Source organism: Dryobates pubescens, chromosome 26 (assembly GCF_014839835.1).
Source record: "Dryobates pubescens isolate bDryPub1 chromosome 26, bDryPub1.pri, whole genome shotgun sequence".
Taxonomy (NCBI): domain Eukaryota; kingdom Metazoa; phylum Chordata; class Aves; order Piciformes; family Picidae; genus Dryobates; species Dryobates pubescens.
The window spans coordinates 6,827,109-6,844,635 of record NC_071637.1 but is presented as its reverse complement, the minus strand read 5'-3'; the positions used below and the strand labels follow the sequence as shown (position 1 = coordinate 6,844,635).

The following is a 17,527-nucleotide window of genomic DNA, read 5'->3' as shown; positions in this document are numbered from 1 at the left end:
AGCAAATCAGACTGTAGTGCAGTTTTCTTTTGTCATTACTAAATAACTTCCATGCACTGGAGCTGAAAGTCTCTGTCAGGGAAATCTATTTTCTGATAAATAGCTGCAGGACAGCATTTGTCCTACAACCTGATTGCTTGAGTTCCAGAATTGTGATCTCACCTAATATGCTTCTGATTTATTGTCTTGTGACAATCAGAGTGCAGGAGTGTTTAGAAGAGACACAGGGAAGTGTATGCTAACCAGTCTTCTGAAGAATGGCATTGACTGTTCAAAGTGAGGACGATAAAGCAGCCCTGCTCACTTGAAGATACTAAAATTCTGTAGTATTTTTACTGCAAGCTAAGGTGGTTAGCAAAGTACTAAAGCAAACCTGTCAGCATTTTTAAATGAAAAGGAAATTTATTTCTCTTCTGTGAGGACACTATCCCATTTCTTTTTATACATGTCTGTGTGTGTGAGTGTGTTTGTAAAGCTGGAACGATAACAAACCGACTCCTGAGAACCCGAATTCATTCACATTTCAACAAATGCTTTTAGGTACTATGCTTGGTATGTGTATGGGTATAGCAGTGGACACTTGCTGTCCTTCCATAATTTAACCTCTTTCTAGACTGCAGTAAATTCAGAACATCTAGCTGACATGCCAGGAGAGAAACACTTACTCTTATTTTAAAACTGGTGTTTTGGTGATAGGATGTAATGATGTTAAATAATGCTATGAAGTGTTGGGTTTTTCCTGTTAGAATGGCACCAATTTTGAAAGGTCATGATTGGGATGGAGTGGGTAAAGTCATGAGACCTATGCTAACTAGGCCCTTCAATGTTTAGTAGGTACCTTAAATCCAGTCTCGTATACTCAACATTGCATCACCACTATGGCTGCACCATCCTGGAGATGTCTGACCCCAGAAGATGGAGATCTCGATGGTAGCTTTGGCCAGCAGAATGGAGGAACAGTTCAGGAAGAAAGGGGACTCAGTTTTCTGCTGAAACAGGAAGATCGAGAGATACAGGACTCCTACTTGCACCTCTTCAACAAGCTTGACATAGCAGTGAAGGAAATGAAGCAGTATGTCGTTCAGATAAATAAGTGAGTACAGAATCCTCTGTGCACTGCAGAGAGCAAGTCTGACAAAAGGGAGGCCTGAACCTCCGAAATAGCAGCGGGTCCTTGTATTGTGCATAACTGGCAGGGGCTTGTTTTTCTCCTTTAGTGAACTGGGGTTCATGGATTTCTGTGAGCCCCTTTCAGTGGGTGCTGCAGTCTGTGAAATGCTGCAAGGTCACTTTTGATTTCACATAGCTGAGTTCCAGCCTTGCTCGTTTCACCTGATTTGTGAGAGTGCCCACCAGAGAGCTGTGTGTTCTACTTTTGCAGACTTTTGTCCACCATAACAGAACCTACAGAAGGTGGTGCCTGTGAGCCACCATCTACTGAAGAGACACCTCCACCTTCTCTGGGAGCAGAAGAGAGTGATCCTGACAAAGCTGAGCATGGTGGAATCAAGAAGGTCTGTTTCAAAGTTTCTGAGGAGGACCAGGAAGACTCTGGACATGATACAATGAGTTTCAGAGACTCCTACAGGTTAGTCTGAAGACTCTACCACTTTGATCTTACTAGTATAGTGTTTGGAAGTTCTAATCCAGGTATGGATTCAGCAGGCAGATTATTTTTCAGTCAGTCATTCTGTACTCACTTAGTGAAACGCTCACTAGCTGTAGTTACTTCGTTACAATTATTACCATGGAGACCCCTACACAGCAAAAACCTTTCCTCATAACAATGCCAAATTACTAACCTTTGTAGGTAATTGAATGAAATGAAATGAGTAGGTCTAGTGTGACTTTCCCTTTCTTTATCACAGAGCTGGAAACTACAGAAGCTCAGCAGAGTTTGCAGACTGCTTGGTCCTATAATAGCCACTTTTGTAAGGGGATGTTCCCATTTGAGGTTTTCCTGAAAGTCAAAACCACTCAGAAACTGAAATGGACCTTGAGTTCCTTATTTTTAGTGAGCCTTTGAAACCACAAATGCAAATGTTTATTCAGGTGTCTCAAAATCTTGGGTTTGGGGTATGATGACTGCTGCTTCTCCAGGAATATTTGCTACTGGAGGACATCACACAGACACCAAGACTCTCTTTCTTGGGAGGAAACGTTGGAAGCTCAGCTTCAGAAGAAATGGAATAACAGGCTGCAGTTGTGTCAGACCATTGCAACTTCATGTCCCTAACAGGCCATTTTGATATTTATAGTAAGGCCAGAGGGTTTTGTCTGTATGGAGGAGTGCAGACACTTCAGAGAGGGTTGGGAGGATGACAGTAATTTGAATGAATGACGTGGCTTTGCAACCTCCAGGCTACAGGCCTGAGCCTTTATTTGCTGTGGGGTTCGTGCTACTACAAGTAGTAATCTGTTAAATTCATGCAGGACTGTGAAAGTGACAGCCTGCCCTGGGAGGAGGGTCTGGAGCCCGTGTGGTCCAATCTATTGCTCAGAAAAGGTCCAACAAGATGGGCTGCTCAGGGTCTTGTCCATTTGAATACAGAACATCTTGAAGGACAATGTAGAAACAAAACCAGCTCTTACAATGTTGAGATCTGTACACTCTCTTTGTTAGGTTAGGTTGAAATCTGCATGTGCTCCAAAGCTTTTTCTGTTGAAATGTGCTGTGTTTCCTTCATTGCTGATTGGAGTCCCATTATGAAAGCCCCTTAGTTTAGATGGTGCCTGTGATTGAGGCTAATCTATTCTGGGTAACAAGGTGACATTAGAAACAGTCTCTGTGGGTCTGCCACTTGTTCCAGCATTCTCCACTTTGGTGTACCATGAGCAAGATAATTCTGTGTTACCTTTATTAAACAGAAGCAGAGAATTAAGCAAATATGTTACAGGTAATAGTTACTCAAGGGAGAAAAACTATGTTGATGGGTTTTGAGCTGTAGCTACTGAGGAGCTACAAAAATAAGAAGATTATTGATAAGAAAATACCTTGTTTACATTACCCATGCTTCTTTTTCTGGGATCATTTGGAGGTGTAATTCACATTTCACAAGGGTTTGTACTGCAGAGTAGTTGCCAGAAGTATTCATCTTCTTTGGAAAAAATAGATTTCTTTGCAAACAAGTTTAACAGAGGACAGATAAGACCCCTGATGAGGGTTCTTCCAGTTGATCTTAGATTTCCATTTCATCTTGGTCTAAAATAAAAACAGAGGAAGAGACAATATGGAGAATATCCTAGGCTTCGTCTTGGGTTTGTACCATTAAAACCAGCGGTACTTAATTGGAGTGGGACAGTTTTGGAGATCCACACCTTTGTGATTACCTTTATTAAGTTATAGGTAGTGCAAAGTGAACTTCAAACAGGTCATTCATACCAGAATTTTCTAGGTGTTCAGGAACCAACAGAAGCCAACTGTAGCCACTCCTCTCCTTCCTGAGATAGTTTCAGGGTATGCAGTGCCTGGTTCTCCAGTAGTATGGACTGTAAATTTCCAATCCCATCTCCAATGTCTGTGCTACTATGGCTTCAATATGTGCTGGAGCTTGATGCTGTAGTATTCTGAGAACTGCTAACAGATGTTGAGTAATGTCATTAGGTTTTCTTTTGTGTAAGTGTAACAGAATTGGTTTGAGGGATTGTGGTCTTAATGAAAAGAGGAGGATAATACATCAGAGAGTGGCTGTAAGGACAGCCTGTATTCAGTCACCCTCTGTGCTTTTCCTTTCAGTGAATGTAACAGTAACCGGGACTCGGTGCTGTCATACACCAGTGTGCGGAGCAATAGCTCTTACCTGGGCAGTGACGAGATGGGATCAGGTGAGTACATCCAGAGGTTACCTGCATTCTTCATGGACCAGGTGCCTTAGGAGACCTGATAACCCTTTGCTGTTTATAAGTACTTGCATATTTAAGTTCCACATGTGGTTTCTTCAAAACTAATCACCAGAACATAGAGATTTGTTCTTTCTCTAATGACCCACAGTCAGTTTGGGATATGGAAGAGGTATTAGGCAGAGTAGGCTTTTGTAGTTATTAGATGGTTTGATCTATGAATTAGAGATAAAGCAGTAATCAATTTTAACCCACTCTCATGTGAAGGTGTGCTTGCATCATCTCTGGGCTCATCACAGATCAGGTTTGTAAGACAGTGATAAGCTCTTCTTCTGTCTTTATTAGGAGATGAGCTTCCCAATGATATGAGAATTCCTTTAGACAAACAAGACAAACTTCATGGCTGCCTGGAACATCTTTTTAACCAGGTATGTAAAGCATTTTCCTTGCACAGAATGTATTTCTCTTTATCAATCAGTGTCATTACAAGAAATTGCTTAATGAAAGCATCATTTGAGGCAAGACAAGCTATCAAGATTTTGGGAGTACAGTGTAAGCAAGTACAAGACAGCAGAATCAGTTTTGTTGACGTGCAGGTTCCTTTATGTGATTTTAAGCAAGGGTGACCTGTCTTATCAGGAGTTAGACTAAGGGGTGAAAAGCCTCTTCATGAAGAAGAGGAAAAGGTGAACAAAATTCTAATGTATCACTTTTACAGATCTCAGGAGAGTCCTCACAAATTTAGCCAACAGATGCCTTTGTGGTTGTAAAGCTCCAGAGAACTGTTGTGTGTTATCTGTTATCAGCCTGTAGATCGTGATTGTGTTGTATTCAAAGTGAGGCTCTTGAGGCCAGTTCATGGTTAGGAGGTCTTAATTTGTCAACAGGAAATCACTCCAAAATACAAGTGAAATGGCTTTTGCCTATTCCTACAAGAGTTCTGTTCAGCTTTCCCTCTGGAAATCTTACTAACACTGAAAACATTCCCATTGTAGGTTGATGCAATCAATGCACTTCTAAAAGGACCAGTAATAACTAAGGCCTTTGAAGAAACCAAGCACTTTCCAATGGACCACAGTCTGCAAGGTAAAGAAAAAGGTTGATGGTATTCAATGGATCTGCTAGGGATTAGGAGCTTAACATGAATGCATCTGTGCTGTATGGCCACACAGTCACAAAACTATGCAGTCTACCTAGTCATACATTAAAGGCAGGTTACTCTGCCTGGCCATTGAAATCTTGCAGCCTTAAAAGGTCATTTTCACACATTTCATTCTGAAACACACACAACACCTCTGTTGTGTGCTGCTGAGTCCTCATAGCTCTTTCACAAGTCTCCAAATCTCTCCTTTGATGTGAACACTGATATGTATCTCTGAAGGTACGAGATAGGCCAGACACAAGGTAAATGAGCACTGATAAGCTAATGAGGGGCTGACCACTGTAGATCTGAGGCACCAAAAGGTTCTGCCTGAGTTTGCTTAATGACTTACTCTGCTTTTCTTCAGATGGATAATTGCCAGAGTAAACTCATCTTCACATGACATGTATTTTGAAAACTGATTCCCAGAGAGAGCAAACAAACGATGCCGTGTTTTCTTTTTCCTCAGGGAGCATGATGAGACTTTGGTCTTAATGGGTTTGGGGCCCAGGATGTGGTTCCTGCTCTCACTGAAATACACACAACTTCATTTTCTGAACATTTACTGCATTTCCTTTCCCACTTGAAATCTGAAATGTTTCCTACTACACTTCAGGTGCTGCAGTCATGCCCATGCTCCAGCCTTTGGCACGCTCTGTGTTTAAGTTCAGCGGCAAACTCGAGAACAGGACTTTTTCAGCTTTTTCTTTCCTGACTCCAGAAATAACTCCTATGAAGTTCTGTTACATGAACTCATCTCTCCAAACAGAGTCACATTTATGTAGAATATCTGTTAGTCTTTCCATGCACTGTTTGAATGAAGTCAAGAAACAACAGGCACCCTGTGTTCACTTCCTTTATTTTATTTTGCTTAAACAGAGCCTCATTTATTAAAACTAGATTAATTACAGTGAGAGTCTTTTAGTTAACTGAAGATCCCACACTCATCGCACTGAGGCGCAGGGCAGGCCATGCTTCCACTCGGCTGTAATCTTGGACCAAAGTGCCTGTTTTAATGGCTCCCATAGACACCTTCCAGTGATGGATGTGGGTTTGAATGCTGTCCCATTTCCTTTCCCGAGCAGTTATTTGGCACAGTTTTTCTGTGTTTTCTGTCTGCCTGTGCATTTTATTACCAACAATGGGGTATTTGGCTCAGCTACCTAGCTAAATCACAGAGAGCAAATCTCCTGCTCTGGAATCAAATAATTAGCTTCCATCAGGGGAAAGAAGGCAGACTATTTCATAACATCTCATCAGTATTATGGGATGTGACAGTTGCAACCGAAAAAAAGTTGATCTGATTCTGCACAGCCAAGACTCTAGAGCTACCTGATACAGCTGCCTGCACATTACTGAAGGCAGAGAAAGCAGAGAGAACTCTCTGCTTTGTGGGTAGTGCAGAGGTCCCTTTGTGCGTGTCACCTTTGTACATCTAATCTGCCGTCTGGAAAACAATGCTGCTGACCATGAGAGTCTGGGAACAGGGTTTTTACCCTTCTGTATTGGATCTATTTCCACATCTTTTTGTTGCTGTTGATACCTGTATCTCTGCTTTCGTCTGTGTACACATTATGACTCACAAGCCACCCTCAGCTATGTAGTTTTCCCTTAATGGCTAACAAACTCCATTCTTTCTAGAGTTCAAGCAGAAGGAAGAAACCACAGTTAGGTGCCGGAACAACATTCAAGCCAGCATTCAAGAAGATCCGTGGAACCTGCCCCTGCGCATCAAGAACCTCGTTGAAATCATACAAAAACATGTGGAAGGTAATTACAGAAAAGTTGGTTACTGGCTTCAGGGAGAAATGATCTCGATCTAGTTAAGTCTTAGCAATTCATTTTATCATTTTATCTCAATTTGTAATAGGCTGTGCTGGCTGTAGAGAACAGGTGAAGCAGGTTGCTGTGTGCCAAGTCCCAGTGCTGTACAGTAAAATCTCACCTCTGCGGCAGTTCCACAGAACTCCCTCTTACGTTTTGTTCCATCAGCTCATTCAGACAGAACGATACCAGACTGATCTATTTCCCTGTGCTTTTTTCCAACCCTTTTAGAAAAAGGAGAGAGGTGCTTGGTGTGTTCCAAATTGAAATGAATGCTAATCAGATACTGCACTATTCAAAAGCTATTGCAGCCTGGCTGCACTGGAACAGGAGCTGAATCTGATGTTTACAGTCCAGTGCAAAGCACTGGGCAGAAATCACCTCCTAAGGGATGTGCCTATGTGGTGGGTTGAAAACTTATCATCATTAAATCTGCCAGACCAGCTCAGCTGGAAGCGAATGCAAGCTGTATTCACAAGCAAAAATAGAATCTACAATGGAATACAACCAGAATGTAGAAAATATACAGTATTTACAATATTTACAGGTATTTACTGTTAGTGAACAGCACAAGGACCTCCCGTGGTCAAAGACCAGGGCAAGCTAATAGCTTCTCCCTTCCTGTCCCCCCTTTGCCTGCCCTGTACACAAAAGGGACAAGAGAAAGGAGCAGAGGGATGTTAGACTTAGCCAAACCAAAGCAGCCAAGGTCAAGCAGAAGCAAGTTAGTAGCTCCCAGAGTAAAGAGGCGGGGAGAGCTTATGTCCTTTATCTCTCCAATGGGATTGTTTAGAACTATCATTATTTTTAATGATTGATTTACATTTTACTGCTTTTTGTTCAAGATCTTTGAAAAATTTTAAAGGCGTAGCCTGAAAGTACCACAGCCTAGTGCAGGATTTGTTTTCAGTAATTCACAGCAGTTAACAGAGCATTTAGCCTGTAACAAAGTTTTTGATGTACACCTTGTTACTTTTTCAGTCATTTGCATGTCTGTGTGAGTAAGGACTACTAGAGTAAATAGAAATGGCCACACAGGGCCAGGGATTGTAGGGAATGAGGAGACTGCGATCAAAGCTGCCTTGGTATCATGTTGACTAGAGCATTCCTTTTCTTCACTGTTTTAGATGGGAAGAATCAGCTGCTTTTGGCCTTGTTAAAATGCACAGGTAAGGGGATCTGATTTGTTGCAGAACATCACATACACAGTTTTATGCACATGCATGTGCGCACATCAAAACGTTTTGCTTTTCCTTAGCGTTTAGGTTTTTCCCTAGCATTTTATGCAAGCATTTCTCACGCATCTGACATCTGCTCTTCAGTTTATGTTACTTAATTCACTGTAGGCTGCTTTTGTTACCTGCCTGGCTGCTGCTGTTTCACAAGCACTGTTTTTCTTTTTACTGTCTTCATTTTTCCCTTTGTGCAACCCTCCTTCCCAGATGGCCTTTACTGTTTCCTGCTGTGGTGAGAACATGCAGCAAAAATGAGACCTATTGCACAACTTTCTGTGAGACCATGGACCCTGTCCCAAATGGGGCAGGCATGTTAGGAATTAGGGTTGTGTAAACTGAAATTACAGCCAGGAGCAGGCTAAGACCCTAAGTGTGCAGGCAGCGGCTAAATACGCTCTGGACATCATTAATGTGTTGCCATGCACAAAACACTGTGCTCACAGAGCAAGGGACAGGCCTTTCCCTGCAGTGAATGTGCAGTCTTTTGGTAACTAAAACACCTTCTTGGTGTACTTCAAATAACTGGAACAACCTGTCCACATTTCAGGGTGCCAGGCTTTATTTTCAAGTCTTCACAGAATGAAGATGTGAGGTCTGTGTGGCTCTAAGTCACCTCTCAGCTACTGCCAGGGCTGGTCCATGAGTCTGTCCCAACCAGCCTATAATGTCAGTCTGTATAGGCTGTCTTTAATGATAGCAGATACAGTGGCTGCCTAAGTCTCTACCTGCACCCCATCACCTGCAGCATTTCCATGAACATCCCATGGAAAGAATGGAAGAGCAGATGACACTGAATTGGCTGTGGCAGCTTCATGGCACCAGGGATTCCCATGCCTTGAGGGCAGTCCTAAGCTCTCTCTGCCTTACTCCAGCTGCACAGAGGTGTACTGCTAGAAGGATTGACTGCCCTTAAGTTGAGAGTATGGCTCAGGGCCTGCAGTTTATTATTCAGTCTATTCTGTTCTGTGCTTTATAAAAATAATCCAGATCTTAGAGCCTCTGGGTGATGTCTTTAGCTCCTTTCTCTGGGGAACGCTGCCTTGCCAATGAGACACTGCTGTACTGCAGTGCCTGCTGGTGGAGCCCAGGGTGCCTGGGAAGCAGCTCGTCACTTATTCATGTGCCTTTTTGGCCTGCAATCCCCTTAAGTGTGACGGGGTTGATGTGACCAGCATGTGGCTGCTTGGCAGGCAGGCTGGAAGCAAAGTTAACGCAGGGGCAATTCTCCCAGGAAACATAAACCAGTCGGTGTCGGATGGGCAGGCCCAGTTAATGCATTAAGCATATGGAAAGCCCACAAAATACAGATGGAGGGGGGAAGATGAATCTCTAATAGCCCAGGAGAGAAGTAATGGCAGAGACCTTCTTTCAGGAATTCTCTTGCTTCTGTAAGCATTAAAAGAAGTGAATCAGTCCAGCTATGGCATCAAGGAGTTACAGCTCTTCCCAGTTGGAAGAACAATCATGCAGATGGCAGAGGTGGCAATAAACAGTCAAGTGGACTAGAAAATCTTCAGACATGCTCCAGCTATGTGTCTTTATCTGTATAGCTGGGTAAGTCAGCAAGAAGAGGTTATCTGTTAAGTCTGTGCAAAGCTACAGCAGAAGCCAAATGTCATGTGCACACACACAGAGAAATTGCTCTTTGGCAGTGAGATGAAAGACAAATGTGCTCACCACTTCTTTATGCTTCTACCCCTTCTCTGGCAGATACGGAGCTACAGCTGAGACGTGATTCCATCTTCTGTCAGTCTGTTGTGGCTGCTATTTGCACCTTTTCAGAGCAGCTACTGGCTGCCCTCAACTATCGATACAACAACAATGGGGAGTATGAAGAGAGCAGCAGAGATGCCAGCAGAAAATGGCTGGAGCAGATAGCAGCCACTGGTGTTTTACTCAACTACCAGTCTCTCCTCTCCCCTGCTGTGGTAAGATGACAAGTTGAGGAACCCTTGGGTCTGCTCACACTTGCCTGTGTGCTGCTCTGACACTCACAGCGCAGCCAGAGCCCTTCATTCTAGCAGCAAGTTTAAACTCTCACTACAGCAACCTCTGGGAATTCCTACTGCTGACAGCCATGTGCCAGTATGCCACATCCCATCATTTTCATCTCCTCACAAATACTGGACCCACTGTCACACTGGAACACTGTGGGAATCTGTCTGCGTTTGTGCTTGGAGTAATGCTGCCACATCTAGGTTTCGCTGCTTGTATGTTGGTGGCATATGTGTGGCCTGCCATCTTCTGGTGAAAACACACATTTCAACCAATAGGTGAGAAAGTTCTGAGTATTTCAAGAGCTCTAACACAGAAATCTAGGCTTGTGTTCATACACTGGACACTTAGAGACTAGGCAGGCTGCACTTCCCTGGTGCTGCTATTTGAGGCACCATTTATAAGGAGAGGAGCCACAGCTACCACAACTGCAAAAGCATAAAGAAAAAAGACACAATTAGCTCTGAGACTACAGAGGAGCAGCATTTGGTTTTCACCTTGTCAGCTAATTATTTAATGGAATAACTGAAAGCTATTAGAAAGTTCCACCTTCTGCTCTAGGTCTCCTGATCCAAAGCATGCCCATAACAGCTGCCTTCCTGCCACTACTCTCTTTCTGGCAGATTATAACCCATTTATATCTGTTTCTTTGCTCTACAGAAGGAGGAGCGTACCATGCTGGAGGACATCCAGGTCACTCTGACTGAACTGGACAAAGTTGCCTTCTATTTCAAGCAGCTGGATGAAAGTCTTGTAGCAAGTGAGTAGTCTCTGTTTCTTCAAAGTTCTTTTTTTCTTGATAGATTTCTGGGTTAATGTCCTCTCAAATTATAAATCTAACAGACCATGTCAGACCTGGGGAGCACTGAGCAGTTTCTCTGTTGTGTTCTCTCAGCTTGCACTGCAAACACACAGCATAAGCAGCAGCACTGACACGGTGGGATGCTGGTGGCATGTTCTGTGATTTGTACATAGGGTGTGCCAGCATACCCAGCCTCTGTGATCTCACACAGAGGGAGATAGGACAAAGGATGGGCAGTGCTTGAGAGATGTTTGTGATGCAGCACATAACCTAAGCTGGGGACTGTCCCTCCCTAGCTCTTGTGTGTCCCACCCTGCAGATCTCTCTCCATGTTTACCGACTGAGGTGCCATGAAGCAAAATGGGATTTTAATTACGACCCTTGTTTATCATACTAGCATCAAAGATCATGCTAGGTCATGCTAGCTGTGTATCTGCTTAAGGCTGTGTTTCAGAGCTTCTCAACAAGCCTTACTCAGCTAATGGTGGCAATGGGAAATGGCATTAGATAATCTGACAAACTCAGCAAGGTGTGGTAAAGCAGCAAGTGTTTTATCTTTCTTTCTCCAGATACTCATGTCTTCTACCACATTGAAGGAAGTCGTCAGGCCTTGAAGGTTATCTTTTATCTTGACAGCTACTACTTCTCCAAACTGCCTTCTCGGTTTCAGAATGGGGGAAGCTTGAAGCTGCACACGGTGCTCTTTACAAAAGGTGTCTATAAACAGCTTGATTGAGAAAAATAAGCTAACTGCTAATGTTGAAAGGTTCAAAGCAGTGCCCACGAAGCTCTTGTGTAATGCAGCCGAGACCTACAGGCATAGCTATGAAACAGATGTTACTGCTCTGGGAAGACTTGGGGAGTGCTAGATTTTAGAGTAAAACAGTCATGAGAATAAGATGTTCCTGTTTGGGGCTTTATTTTCTGTCTTCCTATAAAGGCCAGAGAGACATTCTGTTGGACTACAGAGACAATCTGAGCTACTATGGCATCAGGAGATGTTCCCAGGCTTGGAAAGATATTTTAGAAGCATACACCATGACAATTGTCTGGAAGTTAACTTGATAAGCAAATACTCCAAAATACAATACAGGAAATGTCCATTAAGTAGGCATTAATGGGAAGTGACTGCTGTTAGAGCTGCTTTCTCTGAAGTTCACCTTTGTCACTACACTATATTCCCACACTGGGAAATGGATCCAGTTTAAGCGGTAACAGAGCCAGTCTAACCAGTCATTTGCTGAGCTGAGAGAGGAGGCAGAGATAAATGAATGAATAAAAGGAAAACTAATAACATAGGTTTAGTAAAATGTTTTCTTCTTCAGCTCTGGAGAGTATGGAGGGGCAATCACAAGCACCTGGCTCATCTCTAGAAGAACTCCCCCAGCAAATTAATGGGATTTCACTTGAAAAAGTGCAGCAGTACTACCGTAAACTCAGGTATTTCATGCTTCTCCTCTGCCTTAAAAGACATTGAAAAGCTCACCTTTTGCTAAGGACTTCAAATTTAGCGAAAAAGATATGCCACCCCTCATGGTCTCTTTACAAATATGACTTTTGGAGATCCTCCTTGCATGGGAAGCTTGTTAATTTCCCTCCCCTAGCTGAGCTCATCCTGAAGGAGTGTACTCCACAGGATGAAATTCCTGTCCAATTTAACTTCAGAGGTAGAATTACTTGAAGGTGGGAATTTGGAATATTTTAATACAGGCTCTGTGAATTACTGCAATCAAAATGATAAGGGAAGTAGATTTTGAAGTACAAGATATTTAGCAAAGTCTTCAGATGTTTTATGCAGGATAGTATATACATGTATGTGCTTGATGTGAGACACAGCAGCTAATGTAATCCTTGCTGGCCTTTTTGCAGGACATTTTACCTAGAGAGATCAAACCTGCCCACTGATTCCAATACTACTGCAGTGAAGATTGACCAGGTATTGCTGTTGTATTTATTTCTGTAGTCAAACTCTCATAGAACTATTAATTCTACCCCTCTAAAATCCCAGGCATAGGATACCCACTTGGCAGGCCTCTACAAACCCAAACATCATTTAAAGAGTATTCCCTGCCCTGAAGAGCTGCAGCTTGGCCACAGTTCTTTTGCAGAAAAGGTGCAAAACTGGGGTAGATGCACGCCCCGTAATGTAGGCGCTGACAAGACTCCTATCACCCTGACTGCCCCTGCTAAATTTGACATCTGATGTGAGACAGAACTAATTCATCTTCCTTTCACACAGATGCATGAAAATGAGCAAATGTTCAATTTGCAAGTCCTGCTTTGTTCACAACTAGAGAAGGAAGCAACAGGGAAAAAGCACTTCCCAGCCACCCACGTGAAGGCTGGCTGTCCAGCTGGGGCAGGCGATGTGGATGGAACGCACTAAATACTACTGCAGGGAAAGCAAAAATCAGAGACACTTTGTGCAGTTGTTCTGTACACTGTGAGCAATCTGTGTGATTTGTGATGACTGCAAAAATAATTGCCTCAAACTGAAGTAACTGTTTGTATTTTTCCCCTTCTAAAGTTCCTATATATTGGCAAGAGTTGTTACTGTGGCAGTTACTGTGTAGAGTTTTGTGTGTAGGCATATGATAAAGAACTGTGAATGTCTTCATAGCTGAAGGTGTTAGGTATGTCACTAATGTTTCTTTCTATGGCATTGTTTAGCTTATTCGCCCCATTAATGCAATGGATGAGCTTTGCCGGCTGATGAAGTCTTTCATTCACACAAAACCACCCCAGTCGGGATACTCCAGCAGTAACACATCAGGGGCTGGCCTGCTACCTATTTCCTCTGAGCTCTGTTACCGGCTTGGAGCCTGTCAGATCACTATGTGTGGCACGGGGATGCAGAGGTGAGAGCTCAGAAACCTTCCTCTTGCTGGTGTGCTGAGAGCTTTTGTCCTGTCTAGAGATTTGAGCACTGTCTTGGATTCTGTTCAATAGAGAGATGGGGCATAAGGGAATATAAGAAGGACCTAAATCTACTGCCATCTTGATTTTAGGGAAGGTTGTGGCTTGTAATGTTTTTATTAATAATTAATATTGATAAGCAAACTTTTTAATGTTTGAGTGCATCATCCAGTGCACCTGAGCGATCTCATCCTCTTACAATCAATGTGGTCGTCAATTGCACAGTGAAAATGTAGGAAACTGCTTACAATTAGCTTTATAATCTTGGTGTGTGCAGGCACAGCACTGCTCTTCCAGTGTCTCAAAACCATTGAGTAAAGAAGCGACTTGTGTGTGAGTAACTTGGTGACTCAGTGCAGAAAAGCAGCGAAGCAAAGCCTTGCAGCAGCTTTGCCTCAGACTCCAATAATTGCAGTGTCTAGGTGTGAGGGGGCTGGAATTGCAGCGCTGAGGTCACTGTACAGCTTTGTAAGTTAAAAACCTAAAACAAAGGAACTCTAAGAACATTAGCTAACAGAAGTCACACCTAAGGGCTCAGTGTCCTGTATGTACCCATTGACATGTTTTAAATATGATCTGTCATCTCTCCTGGTGCTGTGTCCAGAAGTACCTTGAGTGTGTCCCTGGAGCAAGCAGCCATCCTGGCTCGGAGTCACGGCCTTCTGCCCAAGTGCATCATGCAAGCCACAGACATCATGCGGAAGCAGGTGGGGGTTTGAGTGTGTCTGCTGCACACCTCTGTCTCGTTCCAGTAACAGCACTGCACAAACACCAGTCTGCCTCCATGTGCCACTGAGGTTTGTGTACTACAGACCCATGCAGCCAAAGCTGATGGCTGAGCAGCTGCACACATCTGACAGGATCAAGTTCACTTTGCCTGTACAGCCGTTAGGGCCATTCAGACCAGTGCCTCAGTGGATGTTATTTAAAGCCTTTGTCTTGATGGGTAGAAAGTAGAAACTGTCTGGTAGAAAGTAGAAACTATCCAGTATATTTAAGATAATTTATGTGTATAAAAACCTCAAGTCTCAACCACAGTGTTAAATAGGAGGAATTCCCTAGTGCTAGGCAGCAGTGCTGCTAAAGTGCTGTGGGACTAATTCCATCTTTTAAGTAAACACAGATGACTAATGTATCCACCCAATGGATTCCAAATCTTCTGAAAGTAGTTAATGGATTCTCAGATAGAAACCATACTCCCATTATAATATTTTCCCCTAAGGATCAGATGCTTTATCGATACTGTCAGTACCATAAATTTTCTGTTTCCTTAGGGACCAAGAGTTGAAATCTCTGCCAAGAATCTGAAAGTGATGGACCAAATGCCACAGTGTGCACCTCGGTAGGTGATTGTGTATCGTGCGTTCTGTTTGTGTTTCTGTAACAGTTCCTGGTATAACCAGAGCTCCTTAGTAGCAGTAGTGGGGAAAGGATATAAAAATCTCCTGTTCTTCTTTCTCTCTGTCCTAAGTTAAGTGCCCTGTCAATTGCTGCTTGCCATTTGCAGATTAAGGTTTCAGTATTTTCTGAACAAAAGCCATATCTGATCAGTGAGAAGGGTCAGGTTTGGACTGCTGCTGGGAGCTGGTGAAGCCAGTGATTGACAGCCGTCCGTGTGGTGCTTAGAAAGGAAAAATCCTGGCTGACAAATGTGACAGCAGGTCTGCAGGGATAATTCACAGACTCATACCACTGCATGCTTAGCAGAGCTTGACTGTGCAGTTGTGGCAGAAGACATTTAAGGGTAAGCACTTTAAGTCAGAGTAACCATAGAGGAATGCAGCTCTTAGGAAGATCAGTTGCTAAGGGTTATAGATGGTTTTGACTAGAAGACAGTGTTAGCACTCTACAGATATCAGAGAAACGTCTGATTCTATTCAATAAGATCATTGATTACAGGAATGCAAAAGAATTGTAGCTTGCAAGAATCAGCATCAGAAAAGATCCAGTAAAATCTCTGCCATCCCTTCAGCCAGAGCAAGTGTATTTGCTAGTGCTACAGTCCTCCAAAGAACACTCTTAATACGCTGTCAGGAAGACTTCCTTAAAGCATTGCTGTCCTGTTCACCCATTGTGGATTCTGAGTGAGCCTAAACAAGTGCTGCCACTTTTTCCCCCCTATCTGCTCCTCAAAATGTTTACAGGAAATGAATTCAGAGGCTGTGGTGATCCTTACTGTAACAGTCTGGCCTGGGTTTATATTCTGAGAGACCTTAAAAGGCGCAGTATTTGGCACTTAGAACCTTACTCTTCTGTTGGATTGCAATTGCTGTTTCAAAAGGAATAAAATAATAGTCAGCATTGGCTCCTAGACTGTGTCCCTAGTGCCATACATCAGCGTTTTAGCAGCAGGATTATTTTGCCTTATTAATGGCCGTACATTACTTCAGCTCCATTTTTATGACCGTAACAGCACGCTATGTTCAAAAAGAAACAGCTTTACAAACAAATCATAAGTGAGGCATTTCTCTTCTTTTGTATACACTCTAAATCATAATGACAAATTCTGGGACTTGGATTATTTCAGGGCAATAAAGCTTAGATCTGTGTGTTCCTGCTGGCTTCCATCATCATAATGTGAAATAAAACTGAACAAAGTTAAAAGGAGATCTGCTGAATTAATGTTAATTCTCAGGATTGTGTCTTCCAGCCAGTGAGGTTTTTCAGCTCTGTAGTACCAGTTTTGAAAAAGAAGTTATAAAGGTCTTAAGCTTATTCACATGTAGAGAAGAAAAGCCAAGAAAAAGCTTCCACAGACAATCATGATGTGCTTAGGTTTAACCACTGGCCTCAGTTTGCTAATCTTTTGATTTAAAACCTCTCTCTGAATACACAAATTACTGATTCTACAGCTTGTTCAACTGTGTCAATAAGCACACATGTTCTTTTATCTGTGTGGGGTCCCAGTCTATATGAGGGATGAATTCTTTCATGAGGAAAAATGCTAAACAAGAATTTAAAACAAGAGAAATTGAGAGACAGGGTTGTTGGAGACCCAAATTGGGCTGAAGATAAAAAGGATTAATGGAAAGTCTCAACTAGTATTTAAACAGTGATTGCAGATACTTCAGTGACCAGCTCACCAGTGGCACTAGGCATTGATTTGCAATTGCTCAAACTGACAATAGTGCTGTTCTTGATACCAGATTACCTGTAAGGCTTGTGGAATGGCAAAGGAGAAGTGACTCTCGTACTATGCCTGTAACTGTTATCATCCTGATGATATTTATTACCCTTCTCTTCATCTGCCTTGAAGACTCTATAGGTTGTGCCAGCCACCTACAGATGGAGATCTGTAACCAGAGAGACACCTACCTTGCAGCATGCTTAAAGCGTTTGGCTCCGAGCAGCCCTGTCTGCGGACACACGCTGACACACTGATGGTGCTGAATCCAGAGAGAGGAGATCCTGCTCTGCTTTGGTAGGAGACGAACCTGCTGGACCCAGGCAACCAGGAATCTGCCTTTGAACTCCTGTAGCATGTGCAGGGATTCTTGTATTGACTTCTTGAAGAAATCCTTGAAACCAACACCAGAGCGCCAAGGTGGATGTCACAGCCACTGCGAGATGCCTGGCAAAGGGACAAAGCGTGGTTTTACTGAGGGCTTTTGTGCTGCCCTCTGCACGCTGTGGATTTCCAGACACAGTCTGGGTGAGGAGATCCCCAGTGACATGTTTCTCTCTCCCTCTGCTGCATCTGGCATAGGTTTTGTTGCCAGCATAACTTTGGTCAGCGTCCTTGAGCAGCAGCTTCCTAACCACCACCTTTCCATG

General features: G+C 43.1%; 1 protein-coding gene across 1 annotated transcript in view; it reads left to right on the top strand.

Annotated features, from left to right (window-relative positions):
• Positions 1-17,126, top strand: part of PREX1 (phosphatidylinositol-3,4,5-trisphosphate dependent Rac exchange factor 1) — a 154,465-nt gene extending 137,339 nt beyond the window's left edge. Inside the window, exons 25-40 of the mRNA XM_054173389.1 lie at positions 835-1,093; positions 1,382-1,588; positions 3,737-3,825; positions 4,186-4,268; positions 4,836-4,926; positions 6,623-6,751; positions 7,933-7,974; positions 9,751-9,968; positions 10,696-10,795; positions 11,407-11,550; positions 12,163-12,277; positions 12,707-12,773; positions 13,508-13,695; positions 14,358-14,460; positions 15,028-15,095; positions 17,010-17,126. Coding sequence (XP_054029364.1) covers positions 835-1,093; positions 1,382-1,588; positions 3,737-3,825; positions 4,186-4,268; positions 4,836-4,926; positions 6,623-6,751; positions 7,933-7,974; positions 9,751-9,968; positions 10,696-10,795; positions 11,407-11,550; positions 12,163-12,277; positions 12,707-12,773; positions 13,508-13,695; positions 14,358-14,460; positions 15,028-15,095; positions 17,010-17,052 — 1,946 coding nt within the window. The 3' untranslated portion in view covers positions 17,053-17,126. The remainder of the gene's footprint in view (positions 1-834; positions 1,094-1,381; positions 1,589-3,736; positions 3,826-4,185; positions 4,269-4,835; positions 4,927-6,622; positions 6,752-7,932; positions 7,975-9,750; positions 9,969-10,695; positions 10,796-11,406; positions 11,551-12,162; positions 12,278-12,706; positions 12,774-13,507; positions 13,696-14,357; positions 14,461-15,027; positions 15,096-17,009) is intronic.
• Positions 17,127-17,527: the final 401 nt, after the last annotated feature.